Source organism: Gracilinanus agilis, chromosome 5, assembly GCF_016433145.1.
Source record: "Gracilinanus agilis isolate LMUSP501 chromosome 5, AgileGrace, whole genome shotgun sequence".
NCBI classification, from domain to species: Eukaryota; Metazoa; Chordata; class Mammalia; order Didelphimorphia; family Didelphidae; genus Gracilinanus; species Gracilinanus agilis.
Window position 1 is genome coordinate 306,651,773 of NC_058134.1, and position 20,151 is coordinate 306,671,923.

Here is a 20,151-nt window from a genome sequence, read left to right on the forward strand (position 1 = left end):
AGGAAGGTTGGGGATGGGGAGGGCAGAGAGGGGGCCCAGGGGTGCTGAGCCAAGGAGGGGCCTGAGGAGGGAGGCTAAGGGAGCAGGGAGGAGGGGAGCCAGAGGGGAGGAGGCTGGAGAGGAGCCCGGGGTGGGGGGGCTCAGCAGAGGGGAGGGGGCCAAGAGAATGGGAGAGCAGGGAGTGGTGGGAGCCTGGGGGGCTGGGAGCAGACCGGCGGGCTGAGGAGCGTCATGGGAAAGGAGAACCAGCTGCAAAGGGGGATGGGGCTCAGGGTCCCCCCGTTTCTTTTCCTACATGGCCTCTCCTTGTGTCCCCCCTTCTGGCGTCAGGCTCCCCGCCCCAGGGCGGAGGAATGGGGGGGTAGGGAGTCTCCGGCAGTGGTGGCAGCTGCCTGGAGGCCTGCGTTGCCGTAGCAACAGCGAGCGTTGAAGCCACCGTATTGTTGGGGGGGGGGGGGGGAAGGGGAGGAGGCGGTACCTGAAGGGAAGAGGAGAGGCATTTGTTTAGCAGCGCGCTGCATCTCAGGGCCGGGAGGCTTCGGGAAGGGCCCCTTGGCCTGGCTGGGCAGCCCCAAGTCCTTCGGAATTCCCCAGCCCGGGCTCCTGGCCCCACCCGGCCCCCCGAAGCTCCTGGTGGGCTGGGCCTGTGGCAGGCTGAAGGGAGGAGCCCTGGCCTCCCTCCAGGGGCAGGTGTAGGCCCTGCAGCCTCGGGGAGCCGGGCCGGGCCTCCACCTGAACCTCTGACCTCAGGGTCCCGATGTCCCCCCTGCCCTGACCACCGTAAGCCACCCTCAGCCAGGGGAGCCAGGCTGCCAGTGATTTCAGATGCTCAGAGCCTCCCGAGGCCCCCAGAGTCCCCTGAACCCCACCCAGGCCCCTTGGGGTCCTTGAGCCCCCTGGAGGCTCCGGGGCCCCGTGTGGGCGGGCCCCCTCACAGTGCCCAGGGTCCAGGACCCTCTCCCCGCCCCCTGGCGGGCCCCATCCCTCCCAACACCATGAAGAAGTTCGCCTCCAGCCGCAGCCTGAACAAGATTCTGGCTCAGTGTGACTCGTCCTCCCGCGAGTACGAGGAGATTCAGGCTGTGGAACGGAAGTGGCATCTCCACCTGGCCACCCCACGGCTCCTTCTGCTGGACAGGAAGTCCAAGTCGTCCCTCTTCCTTCCAGCCCCTCCGCCCCCCAAGAGGGCCCCCAGCACCACGCTGACTCTGCGGTCCAAGTCCATGACTGCTGAGCTGGAGGAGCTGGGTGAGTGGCGGTTGGGGGTGGTGGCCGGGGACCCAGTGGCCGGGGCGGGGGGTGGGGACCCCGAGGTGGGATGGAGAGGGGGGACAGGGACAGGCCAGAGGAGGGGGCTGGTCTAGGAGGCGTGAAGGATGGATGTCTGCATGGAAGGATGGCCTGGGATGGGGATCAGTGTGGGAACGAATGGGGACAGTCCTTATGAAGTGGGGGGATGAGGCTGAACTTGGAGACAGGGCCGGGCCGGGGGGTGTGGATCTGGGTGGAGAAAGACCCAGGGCGTGGGAGGGAACCTGAAGACTGGGACGGATCCAGGGGTGGGTCCCAGGTAGGGCCAGACCAGGGAATTGGGAATGGATGTCAGGGTACGGGGCAGCCTGTGGGGAGAGATGGGAGAGAATTGGTATCTAGAGGCGGCCCCAAGGTTGGGAATGGACGGGGAGGGGAGCTGGGCCAAGCCAGGAGGGCTGGAGACAGAACTCGGGAGGGGAAGTAATGTAAGAATGAGGAGCCAGACCAGGAGACGGAGGATCCGTGTGAGGAAAGGGATGGAGGCAGGCATGGGAATGGTTAACAGAACAGGGCTGGGCAGGGAAGTGAGGGCGGAGGGCCGAGGGAGGGATGGAGGTGAGGATGAGAAGGAGTAGCCGGCTCCCTCTGGCTGGCTCTGGGCGGACAGGCCCCCGGGGTGAGATTTAGCCCAGTAGGAGGACAGCTGGCTAAGAATGAGAGCTGTCCAGCACTGGGGGAGCTGCCTTAGAGGTGGCGAGTTCCCTGTTCCTAAGAACTCCTCTCTCATGATGAAGTTGTCCTAGGGGCGTAGCTTTCAAGCTGGAAGGTCCTCAAGCCCAAGCCCCCCATTTTAGTGATGGGGAAACTGAGGCTCAGAGAGGAGGACCTTGCCTCAAGTCCCACAGGTGCTCCACCAGAGGCCAGGATGGGAGGTTAGGCTAGGTGAGGGTCCAGGTCCCACCTTCCTATCTGGAGGTGAGGATGGACACAGGCTTGGTCTACTGCTCCCGGAGCCGAGTGCAGCATAGGGCCAGAGCTGGGATGGGAGGAATGTGAGCGCTGGGTCCGGCCTCGGCGTTGGTGGGAGACGGGGCTCAGCTCGGGGCCTCCAGTTTGGTATTTGGGAGAACCAAGCAGCATGCATGCGTGAGTGGTATTTGGGTGCCTGAGCGTCTCTGTCCATGTCTCGGCATCTCCACCTCTGTGTCTCTGTTTCCTTGTGTCTCTTTCTGTCTCCCTCGTTCTCTCCTTATCGTAGTCCTCCCTCCATCTGTGTCACATCATGGAGGTCGGAGGTCGGAGGTTAGAGGTGAAGACTGTGATTTAGTGACAAGGGGTCTGGGCTGGCCAGAGAGGCCCGCTACTAAGGCTCTTGGCTTCTCCGGGCCTCTGCTTCCTGAGCTGTAAAATGGGCACTAGAAGGCTTCTGAGGACCCTTCTGGCTCTCACCCTCTTCTGTAGTCCTGTGATATATATGAGGAACTCCGGCCATCAGTCTTCTGCCACACCCTGGCTGTCTTTCATTGTCGCTGTTAAGCCAGGGGAGAGGTGGCAGCTGGGGCCCCAAGGGGCTGTCCGGGGCCAGGGTCTGGGGCTTGCTTTTCTCAACCTGCCCCAGGGGGCTTGGACCACACTGATCCATGGGCCAGTGGCCCACTGGTTCAGTTTCATGGAAGGCCACTTGAGAGACTGTCTCATGGCCCCCTCAGAAGGAAGCCTCCTGGGCTCTTCTGAAGGGGAGTGCTTTGGGGTGGGGAGGGGGGGGTGACCTAGTGAATTACCCTTTATCACTCCAGGGACCCTAGAACAGAATTGGGGCTAGCAATGGACTTAGAGGTAACAGATCTCAGATTGTGGGTGCTGTAGGAGTGGATGGGGCACTTTGCTTTCTTTTATTTCTTTTTTTTTTTAACCCTTACTTTCTGTCTTAGTAACCCTCTAAGAAACAAGGGCGAGGGGTAGGCAGAGAGGGTTAAGTGATTTGCTCAGGATCACACAGCTAGGAAGTATCTGAGGCTAGATTTGAACCCAGGTCCTCCTGACTCCTGACTTGGCGTGGCTCGCTTCTCATAGAGTCATAAGATAGTGAAGGGACTTCAGTGTCCAATGACCCTAATCTCTGTCCGCACCGACTCTTCTCCAGCATCCCTAAGTGGCCCTCTGGCCTACTGGAAGACCTCTGGTAATAGATCTCGCCGCTCCTCAAGGAAGTCCATTCCACTTTGGGCCAACAGTGATTGTTAGCATATTTTTATTACCTGAAGTCTAAATTGGTCCCTCTGCAACCTAGCGCTCCTGGTCTTGCCCTCTGGGGCCAAGCGGAATGATCTAATCCTGCTTCCCATTCCAGCTCTTCAGATACTCAAAGGTTCCCCTGAGTCTTCTCTTTTTCAGTCTGAATACCTTCAGTTCCTTCATCCATTAATTAGCACCCAGGGTTCAGCGTCTCCCCAGCCTCCTCGTAGTGATCCTCTTGAGGCTTTCTAGCCTCCCTTCTAAGAGGTAGTGTCCAGAACTGAAAGGAATAGTCTGAGGAGGGCAGCTAATAGAGGTGGTCATGTCACTTGCTCTGGGTGACAGATTTCTATTAATAAATGAATAAAAACATTAATTAAGCACTTCCTATGTGCCAAACACTGAGGATACAAATGGAAAAGTCAGATAGTTCCCATACCTAAGGAGATCCCATTCTTTTTTTTTTTTTTTAAACCCTCACCTGTGTATTGGTTCCAAGGCAGAAAAGTGGTAAGGGCTAGGCAATGGGGGTCAAGTGACTTGCCCAGGGTCACACAACTAGGAAGTGTCTGAGGCCAGATTTGATCTCAGGACCTCCTGTCTCTAGCCCTGGTTCTCAGTCTGCTGAGCCATCTAGCTGCCCCACTGTGGAACTTCCATTCTAATAGAGGAGGCAGCCAGCATATAGAGGGAATATCAGATTTAGGGTTGATGGAAAGGCTTTGGGAGCCTTAGGGTTCAGTAGCAAAACTGTTGCTTACTGCACCTTGAGAGCACATGAGATTTTTCTCGATTGTTCTGGACCCACTGCAGTACATTTATTCTCACCCTCCCCCATCTCTACCTCAATCTTTTTCATAGGAACCTTCTGTCCAGTCAAACTGCCTTCTATCAGTTATTCAGGAAGTTGATTTTTTGAACCTGTGTCCAACTTGACATTGATCCCTATTGAATTTTATTGTGAGTGATCTTGGACCAGTGATCCTTACTCTATCTGGGTCTCATTTGTAAAGTGAGTGGTTTGGACAGCAAGTAATGTAAGTCTTGTAAAGTCCTGTTAGCTTTAGCCCCTGATTCTGTCCTATCAGGATCTCTCAGGATCATGATTCCTATTTCAATGGCATATTAGTGATCCCACCCAACTTTCTGCTATCTACAAATATGACAATAAACAGCTCATCTGGGCCATTATGCAAGTAACTAGTTAGCATGTCCAAAGGGACCAGAGGCCTTTGATTCCCTCCTGCACATCACTGCACAGACAGGCTTCAGTCCATCAGTCAGCACTTTCTGTCACATTACTCATGGAGCCCAGGGTTTGCAAAGTGCTTTTCACAAGGGGCTGATGAGGAAGGGCATGTGAGAAGTAGGATTCCCATTTTCCAGATGGGGAAACTAAGGCATTAAGCAGAGACATACCTTATCCTGGGCTAGGCAGCTAAAAATAAACTTTAAAGTGGGATGTGAACTCCAGTTTCCTGGATTCCAAATCCAACTTCTTTTTATTACACTAAGCTGCCTCATTATCTTAGCCATTAACTTCTGTCTGCTGGTCAGAATGAAATGTAGAGTAGCATGGCCTCGCAGCACTTCTTCTCCCTTCTGAAAGATGAAATGACAAGTTAGGAAAGTCAAGAGTTTATCAGCTTGAGAGAAAGGGAGGGCAAAAGGGAGGAGAGAAGAAGTAAAGGAGATGAACCTCTCATTGTTTTTGGAGACCTGCTGTTTATCACTTTGTGATCTGTATCAAATTTGTCATCCATTTCCTCCAGCTGGCCTGGTGGCTTGGAGTTTGCCTGGACAACTCTTTTATCACACACACCCCCCTCTCGTTTATGTGTAGTATTTGTTTCTGCTTCTCCAGAACTCAGGCCTGGTATTGATGAAGCACATAATAAATGCCAGTTGGGTTTCATCCTCTCAAAGGGCAGGATCTAGTTTCATTTTGATCTTTGTAGCCTTGGCTTTTAGCGCAGTGTGCAAAGACCCACAGGCGATGCTTAAAATCTCTAGGTCTTAGCATAGGGTGCAAAGGCATACAGAAGGTTCTTGATATGTACTTATTAGATTGAAAATCCTGTTTCTTATTAATTCTACAAACATTAGTTAAGTGCTTACTATTGTGCCAGGCAGTGGGGACACCTAGATTAAAAAAGGGGGCAGCTAGGTGGCTCAGTGGATTGAGATGGGAGATCCTGGGTTCAAATTTGACCTCAGACACTTCTTAGCTGTGTGACCCTGAGTAAGTCACTTAACTCCCATTGCCTAGCCCTTACCAATACACAGTATTGATTCTAAGACAGAAGGTAAAGGTTTTTTTTTTTTTAAAAGGCGGTAGTCCCTGCTCTCAGAGAGCTTACATTCAAGTGGAGACCACAGGATGTGTGTGTAAAATTAAGGTTTAAGTTAAGGCAGAATGGGATGTAGGGGTGAAGGAAGGATCCAGTCCATAGTCTCTAGGAACATGTAAGGAAAAGGTGGGGGGACCAGGAGTGAGCTTTAGGGTGGACCATCACAAACTAGAAAGCCCTGAACAGTGGAAAGAAGGAGGCAGAGGAAGCATCTGCTGCCTCTCTTTTGGCAATGGAAGTGATCCTGAGTGTGGAGCAGCTGCCAGGTCTCACTGTGTGATTGGCTGTGTTCACATGGGTAGTGTGTGCTAATTTATACGTGTGCCTGTGTCCTTGTATGGGCCCAAGAACGCCCGAAGGTGATGTCTCTGTGTCTGCTGTGTGACTGTGTTTGGTGTGGGGTAGTAGACTGGACTTAGAGTCATGAGCCTGGGTTCAAATTCTGCTGCAGATTCTAGTAGTGCTATCCTGGAGAAGTCATTGAACCTTTAGAATCAAATTTGCCCTCCCTACTCCACAAGATTGCCTTTGGGAGAGCCTTACAGCATTCTAGCCATGTGAAGAGCTTTTCTTTCCTTGGACATGAAGCTTTCAGAAAAGAAAGAGTTTGGGTGGGCCAGGTCAGCCATCCGGGTGCCAATGGCTGAAGAGAGGTCAAAGATGGAGTCTACACAAAGACCTCTTGGCTTGGTGATTTGCTCCTGGTGACTTGAGAGAGAAGCAAATTCCAGAAACCAAATTGCATGGAGTGAAGGAAAGAACAGGTGGAGGCAATGGTAGAGACAGTCTTTCTAGAAGGTCAGCTGTGAAGGGAAGGAGAGAACTTGAGGGATGACCTGGTTGGCAGAAGGCTTGGGAGGGAAGGGACCCTGAAGAGAAAGCAGGATCATGGATGAAGGAAGGACCAAGGAAGTGAGAGGAGATGGCCTGAGGGCCTGAGGAGAAAGATTGATCTTACAAAGGAGGACCCACACTTGTCCCTCTGAGAGAGAGGCAAGAGAAGAGGCAGAATTGACTCTGCACTTACAACCTCCATGACCTTAGGACAGTCTATGAACTTCTTTTGAGGCTCAGTTCCCTCCTCTGTAAAATGAGGATGTGGGCTTTGGTGACCCCTAAAGCCTGTGGTGGTTGTAGTTTTGAAAAGGAGGAGATGCTAAGCCCTAGAAAAGTGACTCCCCGATGAGGACATTGACTCGTCTCTGAATTCCAAAGACAAACAACATGGCACCGAGGGCTTTTCAGTTTGATTTTTAACAGGGAACCTTTGCTTTCCTCTTTGTTGTGTTAGGCCTGTGCCTGCCTGATCCCCCAGCTTTTCCCGGGCCTTGACCTGGGCTTGCTGTGCTAGTCCAGGGAAAAGGGGTGATAACTTGCCTCCTTTTGCTCCCCATCTGCCCTATCGGCTTGCTTTCCCTGTCAGGTCTCACCTCTCGGGGAAATCTAGATATCCAGGTCCTGTTGTGTTCCTGGCAGAGAAGCAAGAGTCCACAGCTCTTAGACATGTCCTCATGCCTTCAAAGCTCTCCGAGATTCTTTTTCCAATCAGGAAATGGTTCCCTTGGCTGCCATGCTTCTGCTTGCTTTTGTGTAAAGTTACTCAGTGCAGAATACTAAAAGATGATTCATCAACCAGACCAAGGGCTTCCCTGCCAAATTTGCTTCTTAAAGGGGATTTTCCTTTTTTTCCTTTTGAAATATTTTAAAAGCCTCTAGTTGTACAGGGGTGGCAGAGTACTTTCCTTACAGTTTGTGCATATGGGTGTGTTCGTATGTGTGAGTATGTGTGTGGGTGTGCAACTCCTCATTGTTTACTCCTGGAGTGGTTTACTCCTACCCCTCCTCATTTAGGGTGCTTCCTGAAGCTCTGGAGCCCCCTCTGCCCACAGTCTGGGATGGGGAACTCTGGGACAGAAGGGTTGAAGGATGGGCTGTTGAAGGAGGAGAGATGGAGAGCTGAAAGATGAGGGCAGATGGGTAGGAGGTGGGATGGAGTGCTAGACGATTGGGGATGAAATTCCGAGGAATGAGGTGAAGAAGGGAGGGATGGGGGCTAAAAGGAAGGGGATAGGGTGCTATAGGAGGGGCTATAGGGTGCTAAAGGATAGGGAATGAAATTCTGGGGGATTGGTTGCTAAAAGAGGGGTGAATGGTTGCAAAAAAGAAGAGGGAGTGCTAAAGGAAAAGCGATAGGGGGAAGAAATTCTGGGGCACAGGGTACCAAAGGAGGGGGAAATGGGGGCTATAAGAAGGGGGATAAGATGCTGAAAGGGAGTTTGGGGATCAGGGGCAGAAGTACAGAAAGAAGGTGGCATGGAATTGGGCAGCACCTTAAGGATGGGGAGTAATGGGCTGGGGTGTCCCAAGGGACCGAGGGAAGAAGATTGCCTCTCATCCCCTGTACTGTTTCTTGATTCCAAGCCTCAATTCGGAGGAGGAAAGGGGGTGAGTCACCTGCTTGTAAGGAACCCATGGCCCTCCAGGGCTTGCAGCCATCCCTACCCAGATTCCCTTTACCATCTTTCCACCATCCTCACATCATCCCCATACTACCCCCTCCTTTCCCCTGAGGTCTCTACTGTGTTACCACTTCCTTCCCCCATCCTCAGTTCCTTCTATGGGAACTATAGGGGTTTGGGGGTTTTTCTTTTGAAAGCAACCTTAGACTGGGTTCTAGACCCATCCCCTCCCAGTTGTCCTTTTGTCTGGCTCCCCATACCCTGTCCTGGGGAGATGAGATAACTATGTCCAGTCCTTCTGGGGATTAATATGACGACTTTCAGGCAATCTAAAGACAAGAGGCTCACACTACAATGAAGGAAATTTAGGAAGAAGGATTGATTGTTGAGCATTGTGATCCTTATAACCTGCCTGGTGGAAACAGAGGAGACAGTCTTTTAAAGTTGAAAGGAAGCCTAGAGGCCCTCAAGCCCAGCCCTCTCATTTTACAGAAGGGGAAGAGAATGGACATGGCTAAGGTGACACAGTTAATTTACTGAAGAACTGAGACCAGAACTGAATTCCAGATCAATGACCTTTCAGTATAAAATGTACAATGAGTTAGAGGACAGCTTCTGGAAGGTTCTGAGACGTGGAGGTGTCATCTAGCCTCTGCTTCAACACTTTTCATGACACAGGGCTCACTACCTATGAAATAAAACCCAGAGCTATCATTGGACAGCTTCCATTTTACTTATATTTAGCCCAAATCTGCCCCTTCATCCTTCTGTTCCTGGCTCTCCATTTTGGAGCCAAGGCTGATCTCTCTACCAGACTTTCAATATTTGGAAACAGCCATGACTTCCTTGCTCAGTCTTGTCTTCTCTAGGCTAAATGCCTCTAGTTCCTTCCACCATTTTGCTCACCAGCTCTGGCTATGTTCCAGATCGCCAAAATCCTTTAAAAACAAGTCAGCCCCCTGAACTGAGCACAATACTCCTCCAGTAGGGTCTGACCAAACGCACAGGACCAAAGCTAGGTTTTTTGTTGATGGGACCTAAGATCAAGTCAGTTTGGGATCTATTTCTTTGTTTGGCTACCACGTTGCACCGATGACAGTGAGTTCTCCAACCTTTAATCTATGGAGTTTTGTCTAATCCCGTCCCCATTTTTGTATTTGTGCAATTGATTTTTGGGACCAAAGTGGAGGTCTTTTGCATTTATCTCAGTTATATTTCATCCTGTTGCTTCTGTCCTGTCAATCATATCTGTGAGGGTCTTTTCTTTGGAAATGGGAGCTCTCCCGCTCTTCTTTGGTTACCGTCTTTAAATTGGAGAAGTATACCACTTACACCTTCATCTAAGCCATGGATGTGCCTATTGAATAGCGAAAGGGCAAGAACATTCCACTTGAACTTTCCCGACACCTTTTCCATAATTATGGCTCTTTGGAATTTGGCCGGGCGCACAGTTCAGAACCCACCTAATTGTACAGCCATTCAGCCAGTATTTTCCATCCTGTTCACATGGGTTTTGTGAGCGACTGTCAGCTGCTTTGCTGAAGTGCAGGCAGCCTCTGTCTACAGCGCTTCCTCGATTTTGTAACTGCCCCAAAAGGGCATGATGGATGTTAGTGTGGCTTTTGGAAGACCCCATGCTATTTCTCCGTGATTGCTATTTTCCTTTCCAAGTGCATGACTAATCCTTTTAATGCCGTAATGCATTCTAACATTTTGCCAGGGTTAGGCGTCAAGCTCCCAAGCCTATAGTTGGCAGACAACATTTTCCTCACCCATTTGAAGAGCAGGTGAACATCTGGCCATCTTCAGCCCTGTGGCACCTGTCTCCATTTCTTTATTTCCCAGAGGTTCCTGACCCTGTGTCCAGAAGCCTGTCTACAAAGTCTTTGAGGCCCCTAGCATTGGGCCCTGAGTCTGAATAGCTGAGTAAGCCTCCTGTGCCTCAGTCTCCCTCTGTGTGTTTGTGTGTTTGTGTGTGTGTGTGTGTGTGCTCGCGCACGTGCACATGCACATGTGTACGTATGTGTATGTGTATTGTAATTTTGTGCCTCTTGTTCCATAGCTCCAACTTCCACAAGGGAGTCTGGGTGCTTTCGTCCCTGTAGCCCTGATGAGCATTTACTAGGTGGTGGGAAGGAGGGACATGACCTAAGCCCTTCGGCTTAGAGGTCATTCATTCATTCATTCATTCATTCTCTGTCATTCATTGACTCATCATTCTCAAGCACCTGCTTTTTGCAGAGCTCTGTCTGAGACACGGAGGGAGATGCAAAGACAGACATGAGCAAGGGGTTCTAGTAGCACACAGCTTCGTCGGGGAGGCAAGGCCCGTGGAGGAACAGCTCAGTATCAGGATAGGCTGTAATGTGGGCCAGGACTCCGAGGGAGGACGGTTAGGAGCACAGAGGGGTGAGAAGGCTGTCAATGTGGGCTTTTGGGAAAAGGTAGGACCTGCCTGCAGGCCAGGTAGGGTGCAGGTCAGTGGGCCTCTGCCCCAATCTTTTGTGCCCATTCTCCTGGCGTCTGACATACCATCCAGTAAGCAGGCATCCTCCCACCTCCCATATCCCACTGATTGGACTCAGGTTTCCCCAGAGAAGGTGTGTAGAGGAAATCTGGGTTTTCTGAGCACCATCTGTTGACAGAGACATGCAAGGCACCCAGGAAAGCCATGCCAGCTGTCAGAAGCCTCGTCCTCTCCTCTTCTTGTCCGGGCATCTTGTGGCTGGCTTTCTCTGTAGGAGAGGGCATAAGGATTGGCATCTTCCCTGGTCTCGTTAGTCTGTGATTTTGAATCAAAGGCTTAGGGTGGGAAGGGACCTCAGTGGGATCTTAGCTTAGAGCCAGAAGGGACCCTTGAGGCCATCAGATCCAGTCCCCTCGTTTTGTAGATGAGGAAGCTGAGGCCCCACACACGCTGTTCTCTGGCCGCATAGCTGGAGTGTTTAAGACAGAATGGAGACCCAGGGTTTCCTGATCCTTAAGTCCAATGCTGGGGCCATTCTATCCCCTCTCACCTGAAGAGGAATGCTCTATGTGATCCTTTGTGGGAGCCTCAGGATCCTAGTCCAGTCCGGTCTCCACCTCATTTCGCAGATCAGGAAGCTGAGGCTGAGGAAGGTGCAGAGATCTGGCCAGGGTCCACAAGTTGTGTTACTTTTGGTAGTCCACGTCACTGGTCGGTTCTGCCTCTTTTTAGTTTGCATCCGGGCCAGATCAAACGGTTCTGTTGGCCTTTGACCTCACAGTCAGTAGAGCTCCATCAGGGGTCGCCAAATACCACACTCCCTGGAATGACTCCTCCGGCCACACTATTTAAAGCCGGAGGAGACTTTTGAGACCATCCTGCCCAACTCCCTCACATTTCCGATGAAGAAACCGAGGCCCAGAGAGGTTCAAACGACTTCAAAGATCTGACCCTAAACCGAGCGTGCTCTGCATGACATTCCGCCTGGGCCTCGTGGGCCTCGTGGGTGGGCCTCGTGGGCCTCGGAGTCACGCCTAAGCTCGCGGCGCCTCGGCTGACATTGCCAAGGCAGGTCCAGCTCTGCCAGTGCCGCCTCTTCCATTAGGAGGTCTCTGAGCTGAAGGAGCCTCTGCACATGAACACACTTTCAGAGATGGACCGAGCCGCCCGGCCCTAGGGATCGCGATAGAGCCAGTTTGGCTGGAGTGGAGGATTTGAGTGAGGAAGCGTGGGGGGGGGGGGCAAACCGGGGCCAGATGGGGAGAGACAGACAGCGAGTTCTGAAGAAGGCCTGGGGAGGGGCAAAGGGTCAGAGGCTAGGGATTAGCCATCATTTTGTCTTTGTATCTCCAGCATCAACCCCACAAGTGCCTCAGACATAAGAGAGACTTAATAAATGCTTGTTGAATGACTGAATGACTGAAGAATAGCAGGTCCTATCAACAGAAACAGAGCAATCAGAAGATAGTTTGCCGAGAGAGAGAAACCCAGGCTTGAACATGTTGAATGGGAGGGAATAGCAGGGCAGCAAGGTGCGGGCGTCCAACAGGTAGCTGGAAACGGAAGTGAAGAGGGTTTGGTGACCTTCTCCTTCCCCTGTGAAGAGGCCTGGCAGGCTCTGCAGACGAGCGAGCGAGCCAGCGTCAGCCACCTGGAGGTGATAGTGGAAGCTGGGAGACAGGTTCCAGATGGTGGCTTTCTAGTCCAGCCCACTCACTGGTTTAATTAATTTAATAACTTCCACTACTTACTTCGTGTTATTAAAAAAATCTTTTTTTTTTTTAAATGAAAACTGTTCCTTGAAATAGCATTGACCCCGGGGCCAGGAAGGCCAGCCTTTAAAGGCACCGCTCGCTCCCTTTCTCACCGTTCCTCCGCTGTTCTAACTTTCTCATGTGGCAGCCCTGACTTGGGATGCTCCTTTGTAACTGGGCCTCCTTGCCTTAGCTCAGCCTCAACCCCCTCCAGCCTGCTTCCCTCAGCTGCCTGCGCCTCTTACTTCTCTGAGGAGAGAGTCCTTTCTGTGACTGCTTCCTGCTCATCACAGGGATGGCCTTAGGTTGCCTTTCCAAGCTCCCTGCCCTCAGAGCTCCTCTTCCTTTCTCCACATGAGGCAGAAGAGAAAAGAGAAAGCCACGCCTTCCTGGGGCGCCTTGCAGCCGAGAGCACCAAAGCCCCCACGCCAGCTTACCCCCAGTCTGCCCGAGGTAACTTTCCACTCTTGTTTGCCCCCTCCAGGCTGCTATCTGCTGGGAAGCTGCTGGCTTGTTGCCTAACGGGGCTGCTTCTTTCTTTGGCTGGGCTGTCTTTAGCTAGCTTGGAGAACTCAGCCAGGGCCTGTACCCATTGTACAGAACGGAACTTTCTGAACAAAACTTGCAAAAAAGGGCTTTCATGACTGGCAAACTTGGGCCTTGGCCCCGCTGGGGACTTTGACCCGGAGAGCTTTCCCACGAGGGGGGGGATTTCCTTCCTCTCTCCCACCCCCTCCACTTTTCCCCTGTGGAGTGGTGCTCTCTGGGGCCAGTGGGGTGGGAAGGAGTAGAGTTGGCTCACTCCCCCCTCGGGGGTCCCAGGGCTGGAGTGGGGAGAGATGCTTCTATGAGGGAGTGCCCAGCACGCAGCATTCGCGTAATAAAATGCTGTCGATCGATTGGTCGATCGATTGAAGGGTTCAGGAATGAAGGCCCCCCTGAAATCAGGAGGGTTTAGATCAATTCCCAGGTGAGAAGCAGCCCTAAAGGGCCCCTTATGTGAGTCAGGAGGGGGAGAGAAGTTCTGATCCGATTTGCAAGTTCCCTGCCTGGGTGGGGGTTGGGGGAGCTGATCCCTGGTGTGGCCCGGCCCCAGGGCCTGGGCTTCTGGAAGGACTGAGGGGAAGACGGGGAGGGGGAGCTGGGCATAGCGATGAGGGGGAGAGGGAAATGATGCTGGGGCTAAGGAGAAGCCTCCCGGTGGAGGGTCCGCAGAGGGGTTTGAAAGTTATCCCCCCTCTACCAAGAATGCAACTTAAAGCAAAATAGAGATTTTTGTGGGAAAGTTGAAATTGGGAGCAGCCGGATGCACCCGGCTGGCCCCCTTGGGTGCCGCACCCGGGGAGACCGTCCACCTTGCCTGTACCTCGTTCCATCGATGGTGTCTACTTAGCACGGTGGCTCCCCCCAGCTGGGGAGAGGGTGAGTCGGGGATCAGAGGGCAGAAGCCAAAGGCCGCTCAGTCTCTGCCTCCTTTGGATTATGCAGAGAAGCTGGATGAGATCCTGGCGGCAGCTGCAGAGCCCACGCTGAGACCGGACATCGCGGACGCTGACTCCAGGGCGGCCACTGTCAAGCAGCGGCCCACGAGTCGGCGCATCACTCCCGCAGAGATCAGTGTGAGTGGAGCTCTGGGGGCTACGCTGGGCGTGGAAGCGGGGCCACTGAGGAAGGGAGGGGGCACTACAGGAGAAGCCACAGGGTCATTGTCAGCAGGGCTTTGGGACTCAGTGGGATGGGCCCGTGTGCCTGGAGCCAATGGGAGGAAGGTCACGGGGCTCCGCATCAGTGTAGCCATGAGCGTCACTGAGAGAGGAGCCATGGGGACCACAAGGAATAGGGGGTGGGGGCCACTGGGAATGGGATAATGGAGGTCTTTGGCAACTGCACCCTACGATTCACTGAGAGCAGCCTCACAGGGGCTAGTCAGAGAAGGTCGGGGGTCAGTGTGAGCAGTGGGATCCCCGGGGAGTGGAGGGATGTGCCTCATGGGATGTAAGTCCTGGCACCTGTGTGAGGGGCTCGCTGGGAGTGGTGCCACAGGGTCGGTGGAGGTGGGGCTATTGGGAGTGGGATTAGATGGATGACTGTGAATGGGGCCCCAAAGGCCAGTGAGAGAGGAGTCATGGGGGTCCCTGGCATCAGTGCGAGTCGGACCGTGGAATGAAAGCCATGGGGTGCGCTGAGGTCAAGGTCGTGGAGTTTATAAGAAGGGGAATCAGAGGTGTCAGAGCAGTATAAACGTGGGGATGATCATGCCACTTACTGACCAGAGTCACAGGGGATTGGTATGGATGTGGTCAAGGACGGGAATTGTGGCTGGGAAGTAGAAGTATCCGGAGATGTTGATAGATCGGTGGGGGAGGTTCGGTAAGGGTTGACTGGTGGGATGTTTGAGAGGATCAGGGGATCCGTGAGGGAGTTGTTGGTTTTGGGGCTTTGGGATCTGTGTGGGTTGTTAGGTGGCAGCTTGGGGGCATCCGGGGAATGATGTGGGATGTTTATGGGCCGTAGAAAAGTATCTGGAAGTAGGATCTCTGGTGCTTAGGTCCCTCTCTCGTTTTTCGTTTTCCTTCCTCACAGTCTTTGTTTGAACGCCAGGGCCTCCCTGGCTCCGAGAAGCTTCCTGGATCCCTTCGCAAGGGCATCCCACGCACCAAATCTGTAGGTATGGCTATGGTGGATTCTAGGGGATGGTATGGAGTGGGGGGTATTTCATGGATATGGAGGAATGAAGTCGACGGTGGGATCATGGGAATCATGGAGGCCGGGGGATAAGGGGAGCCAGTTATTGGAAAGATGAGAGGAACTTTAGGAACAGGAGAACCCTTACGCTATGGGAAGAGATGAAAGGGACATGAGGGTCAGAGCAGGAATGAGACACTCGCAGGAATGGGAAATAGAGATCAAGGGGCCCTCCTTATGCCACCACCTTACCCTTGAAACGTGGAGATTGGAAAGTGTCCATTGTCACTTCTTCCTTTACCAGCATTCCTCCTATATTCCTCCCCCTGCCCTTCAATCCTGTCACTAACGCCCTTTCCCAGTCTGTATATAGTTGGCACATTAGAAGTCGTCTCCTCCAGCTCTCCCCCCAATACAGGCATTCATTCTCTAGCGTCCCTAGCAGGTAGTTGTGGTGCGGCCTTCCAGTGACGAGGGCCTCACTGCCTTGGTTAGATCTCTTGGGCCCTTCAAGGGGACCGTCTGTGCTTGAACAATCCTAATGGCTAGACATTTCCTTCTTCAATTCCCACCCCCTCCCCCAGCCCCAAATCTTCCTCTTTGCAGCGTCCCCTCCCCACTGATTTTGATTCTGTCTTCTGACACCAAGTCAAAGACGTCTAATGCCTCTTTCACATGAAAGCCCGTGAGAGACTTGAAGCAGCTGTCGTAAGATGCTTCGAGTCTCCTCAGCTCCAGGCTAAACATCCCTAGTCCAAAGAAGTTAAGGCCCTTCATCATCCTGGCTGTCTCCATTAAATGTGCTCATTTGTTAATAATGTTCCGAAAACGTGGTGCTCCGATGTGGTCTGAGCAGAGTAGAAGCCACCACCACCTCCCTAGTCATGGCTACTCTCTGCCTGTCTGTCTCCCTTTCTCTGGGTCTCTGGCTTTCTGTATGTCTGAGTGTTGGTCCCTCTCTTTCTCAATGGAGCTCAAGATGGTGTGAGCTTTTTTTGGTCCACGTGGCAGCCACTGAGCTCACGGTTCACTGAAACAGATTTCTTGTAGACAACCTTCCCCATCCTGTATTTGTGCAGTTGGTTGGTTTGTTAACCACAGACTTAGCTTTTATCCCTGTTACAATTATCTTAATAGATTTAACTCATCCTTCTAATGTATGTGCCCACATTTGGGGAGATCCTGCTCTGGTGCCCAACACAGCAACTATTCCTTCTAGCAGTAGGAGGTTGGGGAGCCTCCCATCGATGCCTTTATCCAAGTGTTGGACCAAAATGCTGACCAGAGAGGGCAGAGCCCTCGAGGGTGCTCCCAGACAACTCCCTCCCATTTGACACCAACTCACTGGTTTAGAGCCTGCTCACTGCATCGAGTCATTCATTCCGTTTCAAGGCTGTCCAGCTGGGTCGCCGTCCACCTCTCTCTTGGCCAGGGCATCCGTCTTTCTCTAGTGCATTACTGAAATCTTGGGATGTTCTGCTGAGGCAAGGTTAGCTGGAAGGGACTGATTCTGGAACTCTTGCTGGCTTTTGCTGGTCAACGGCTGTTCTTTTACTGATATGTGTCACCTTCTTAGAAATCAGGTAACCTTTGCCCTTCTCTGGTCCTATGGTTTCTCTCCTGGTCCCCCCCCCCCCCGACTTTCAGAGATCACAGTGACTTAGTAAGGCCACCTGTTGGACTGTCCATCCCCCTGGTGTCTTATTCATCTCATCAAGGTGACTCGAACTCTGTAAGAGCATCTTGCCGCTTTTTTGCTGTCCCCTAAGTTAGCTTGAAATTCCATTTCCTGTTTTATACTTTTGTTTTGTTTGAGTTTGATGATTGTTCTCCTTGGTGGAGAAAAGAGAGCCGAATAAGAAAGAGTGGCTCAGCCCACAGCAGTGCTGTCCCTCTTATTTTCTCCTTGTCCCTAAGGTGCCAAAAGGAAGTCCTTTTTGTTGTCCCTCTCGTCCATTGCCAGCCATCCCCTGTTCATTCTGGCTGAGTGCTTTCAGGAAAGATGAGCCCATCTTTCCCCTCATCATATAGTAGCCTCTTTTGACTTCTTATGTATGTTAAACCTCTTTCTAGGCGTGTCTGGCCTTTGATTTTTAAAAAATTCAGCTCATTTCAAGCCACAAATATTTATTAGACACCTACTGAATGCAGAGCCACCTGTGCTGGTCCTGGGGGAGAAACTGAAATTCAACCATAGTTCCTGCCTTCAGGGAGGTTGAAGACCCAAACCCCAACCTCTTCGACACAGCAGCAGATCTGTGTTTGGGGGTCCCCCTCCACGTACAAATCTCAGTTTAGCCACACCTTCTCATTCTGGATACCTCTTGCCCATGTTCTCCCATGCATTCATTTTCTGGAGAGGGGCTCCCGCATGCTGGGCTCTCGTGGTAGATACCAGCCATCCACTCGTTTTGCCTCTGTTCCCCAATGTGCCTGGGTATCCTCTTTTCCCATTCGCTGGAAGCTTTGCTCCCGCACTGTGCACCTGGCAGCATCAGTTTATGGCCACTCTGTCTCCTCCCTGCCTTCCTGGTCCTGGCCTGAAGCTTTGATTCTTCAGTGCGGATGATATATGATGATTCACTCCTATTCGGCATCATGGAAAGGATGCTGGGGATACACATGGGCTTTTATTTCAGAAAGGCTAGGGCTGCTGAGAGCAAGGCACAGTTTTCCCAAGGCAGTCTGGCCTCCTTTCTTTTGCCCATCCTTGTGGTCTAGCTGTATTGCCTGCCCCAGATCATTCTAGCCAGGAGCTAACCCCATCATCCCATACTCCAAATGATCCCCATAATCCAAACTAACCCCGGGGTAGCCACAAGGAAAGGAATTTGTAGCCTGCACGGATTTCTTTATTGAAATAAACCTTATTTAGAATATTAAAAAGAAATATGATGAATTACACGAAAGTCAGTAGACTTTCTTTATTGAAGCAATATGCTTTACCTACCCAGGCTTGTTGCCTGGGAGCCTGACATCAACTTTCTATGGGAGGTGCCATGGCCGCTGAGATGTAGAACTAGAGACGCAGGGAGGAGAGAGGTCACTTGCCCAAAGTGGGGCAGCTCAGCAGGCCACATTCTTTTGAGCCCTTGCGAATCTCATTTTTACATTCCTGGTGCATTTCTCCCCATGATGCCCTTTGACCCATTGCCATCCCCAAACCAGGGCGCCGGGAGGCCTCGGCCATTTGTTGGGCGGCCCTCTTCCATCTAAACTCTGCCTGGGATGGCCTCCACTGCTCTGGCAAAGCCCTCTGGCAAGGAGGTTGCGGGCTCCTTGGCTTAGGCTGGACTTTGATCTGAATAGAGAAAAAATTGCTGAAGAAAGCTCTCTCTGTTACGGTGCCTTTCAAGGCGAGTCTTATGAACTTGTCCGTGCAGGGGAGGCACCCGGCCAGACGGTGGTTTCGAAAGGTCTCTGTGTTCCTCTAGCAGCCAAGCCACATGCTTTTTGGTCATGGGCAGAAAGCCTCTTTTGCACTTCCACTTTTGTAAGCAAGCCTGGGCAAATGATTTCATTTCTTCATGCCTCGGTTTCCCCTAATGTTAAATGAAGAGGTTGGACATCATCACTTGTGGGGCCCCTTAGGTCTGTGTGCCTGTGGCTTCCACAGACCTCAGTCGTCTTATCTGAAAAAGGAGGGGACGGGGTTAGCTCTGTGCTCAGAAGCTCTCATCTTCCTGGCTAGGACCTCGCTCTGGGCCTGCCTTCTCACCAGTACAGCCGAGGATGATACTTCGTGGGTTCTAACTCCCTCCCGGGAGGTGCTCTGTAAACCCTGGGGTGCTCCTTGTTCCTCTCCCTTCGAAGGCTGCTTCTGCCTGGTGGGCCCCTGAAGGCTTCCTGCCTACTAGACACGGGCATCCTAGCATCCTTGATCTCCACCACCAGCCTCTCTCTGCTCTCTTGCCTGGGCCTTTGTTTGCCTTGCCTTCTCTGTTCCCCCCGATTTCTTCTCCCCCCCCAGTGGCCCCAGCCATCCCTCTGGGATTTGCCAGGGCCGCCTCCTCTGCCATGTTCTCTCCCGGCTGCGTGATGCCTCTCCGTGTTTGCGACAGCTTGATACACGCTTCCCCTAAGAAGTCTGTGTCTTCCTGGCTCAGATCACCCGCCTCTCCTGGCTCAGTTGCTCTGGTTACCGTAGCAATGTGTCTCTTCTGGCCCCCACCTGAACCCCAGTGCTTTCTCTGCTTCCTCCAGGGAGGCCTGCCCCCCTCCCCCACTTTGAGCCGCTCTTCTTGAGGTCCTGAGCCCTGAGGCTTCTGGGTAGAGAAGGCAGATCGGCAGGTCTTGTTCATCCGAAGAATCCCAGGCCCAGCTGGCCTGGAGCAGGGCCCCGGGAGAGTATTCCTCAGCTGCTCCCCCCAGCCTGTGCAGCAGGGCCTCCCCCATAGGCTCAGCCTCAGTTCCATTTGGCTTTTGAGTGTTCTGAGTAGACGCTTTTCTGTGTAGCTGGTCCCATTTCATCTTGTTTGCCTTGGCCCTCCGCGGCAGATAGTTTTGGATCCCGATTGTATGACCCTGGTGTGTTAAGCTCTCCTCGGCTTTGTGTTTCGGGCCTCCTTTATAAGCTAGTCGCCCCTGCCTCCAGCCCAGTCATTGATAAAAAACGGCAAAAAGCAGAGCCTTGGGGCCCACCCTCAGAGACCCTCCCGGCCAGTGTGCCCTGGAGGCACTTGGCCAAAGGCTCCGAGGACACCTGCCAGGCCCCCCTCCTCCCCGCCCCCAGCTTTCCTTCTCTCCACACCTCCCAGGTGCCTCCAAGTCTCCACTGCTCCCCCACGCCCCGACCCCCTCTCCCTCCCCAGGCCTCACCCCAGGGCCCCGGGCCTGACTGCCGGTCCCTCCGTAGGGGAAGATGAGAAGCTGGCCTCTCTCCTGGAGGGGAAGTTCCCGAGGAGCTCGTCCATGCAGGATGCTGTCCGTGAGGGCCATGGGATCCC

The 20,151-nt window shown here is 52.7% G+C and overlaps 1 protein-coding gene across 1 annotated transcript; it reads left to right on the forward strand.

Annotated features, from left to right (window-relative positions):
• Positions 1 to 541: 541 nt before the first annotated feature.
• SHANK3 (SH3 and multiple ankyrin repeat domains 3) lies at positions 542 to 20,144 on the forward strand. Its single transcript, XM_044678472.1, has 5 exons — positions 542 to 1,248; positions 12,884 to 12,973; positions 14,009 to 14,139; positions 15,104 to 15,188; positions 20,017 to 20,144. Exons 1-5 carry the CDS (start codon positions 996 to 998, stop codon positions 20,040 to 20,042), a joined length of 585 nt encoding a protein of 194 aa, XP_044534407.1. The 5' UTR covers positions 542 to 995; the 3' UTR covers positions 20,043 to 20,144.
• The last annotated feature ends 7 nt before the right edge of the window (positions 20,145 to 20,151 follow it).

Coding starts and splice junctions, on each gene's coding strand:
- SHANK3 (XM_044678472.1), top strand. CDS start 996: ATGAAGAAGTTCGCCTCCAGCCGCAGCCTGAACAAGATTCTGGCTCAG. Junction 1,249..12,883: donor TGCTGAGCTGGAGGAGCTGG/GTGAGTGGCGGT, acceptor CACATGAGGCAG/AAGAGAAAAGAGAAAGCCAC. Junction 12,974..14,008: donor TTACCCCCAGTCTGCCCGAG/GTAACTTTCCAC, acceptor TGGATTATGCAG/AGAAGCTGGATGAGATCCTG.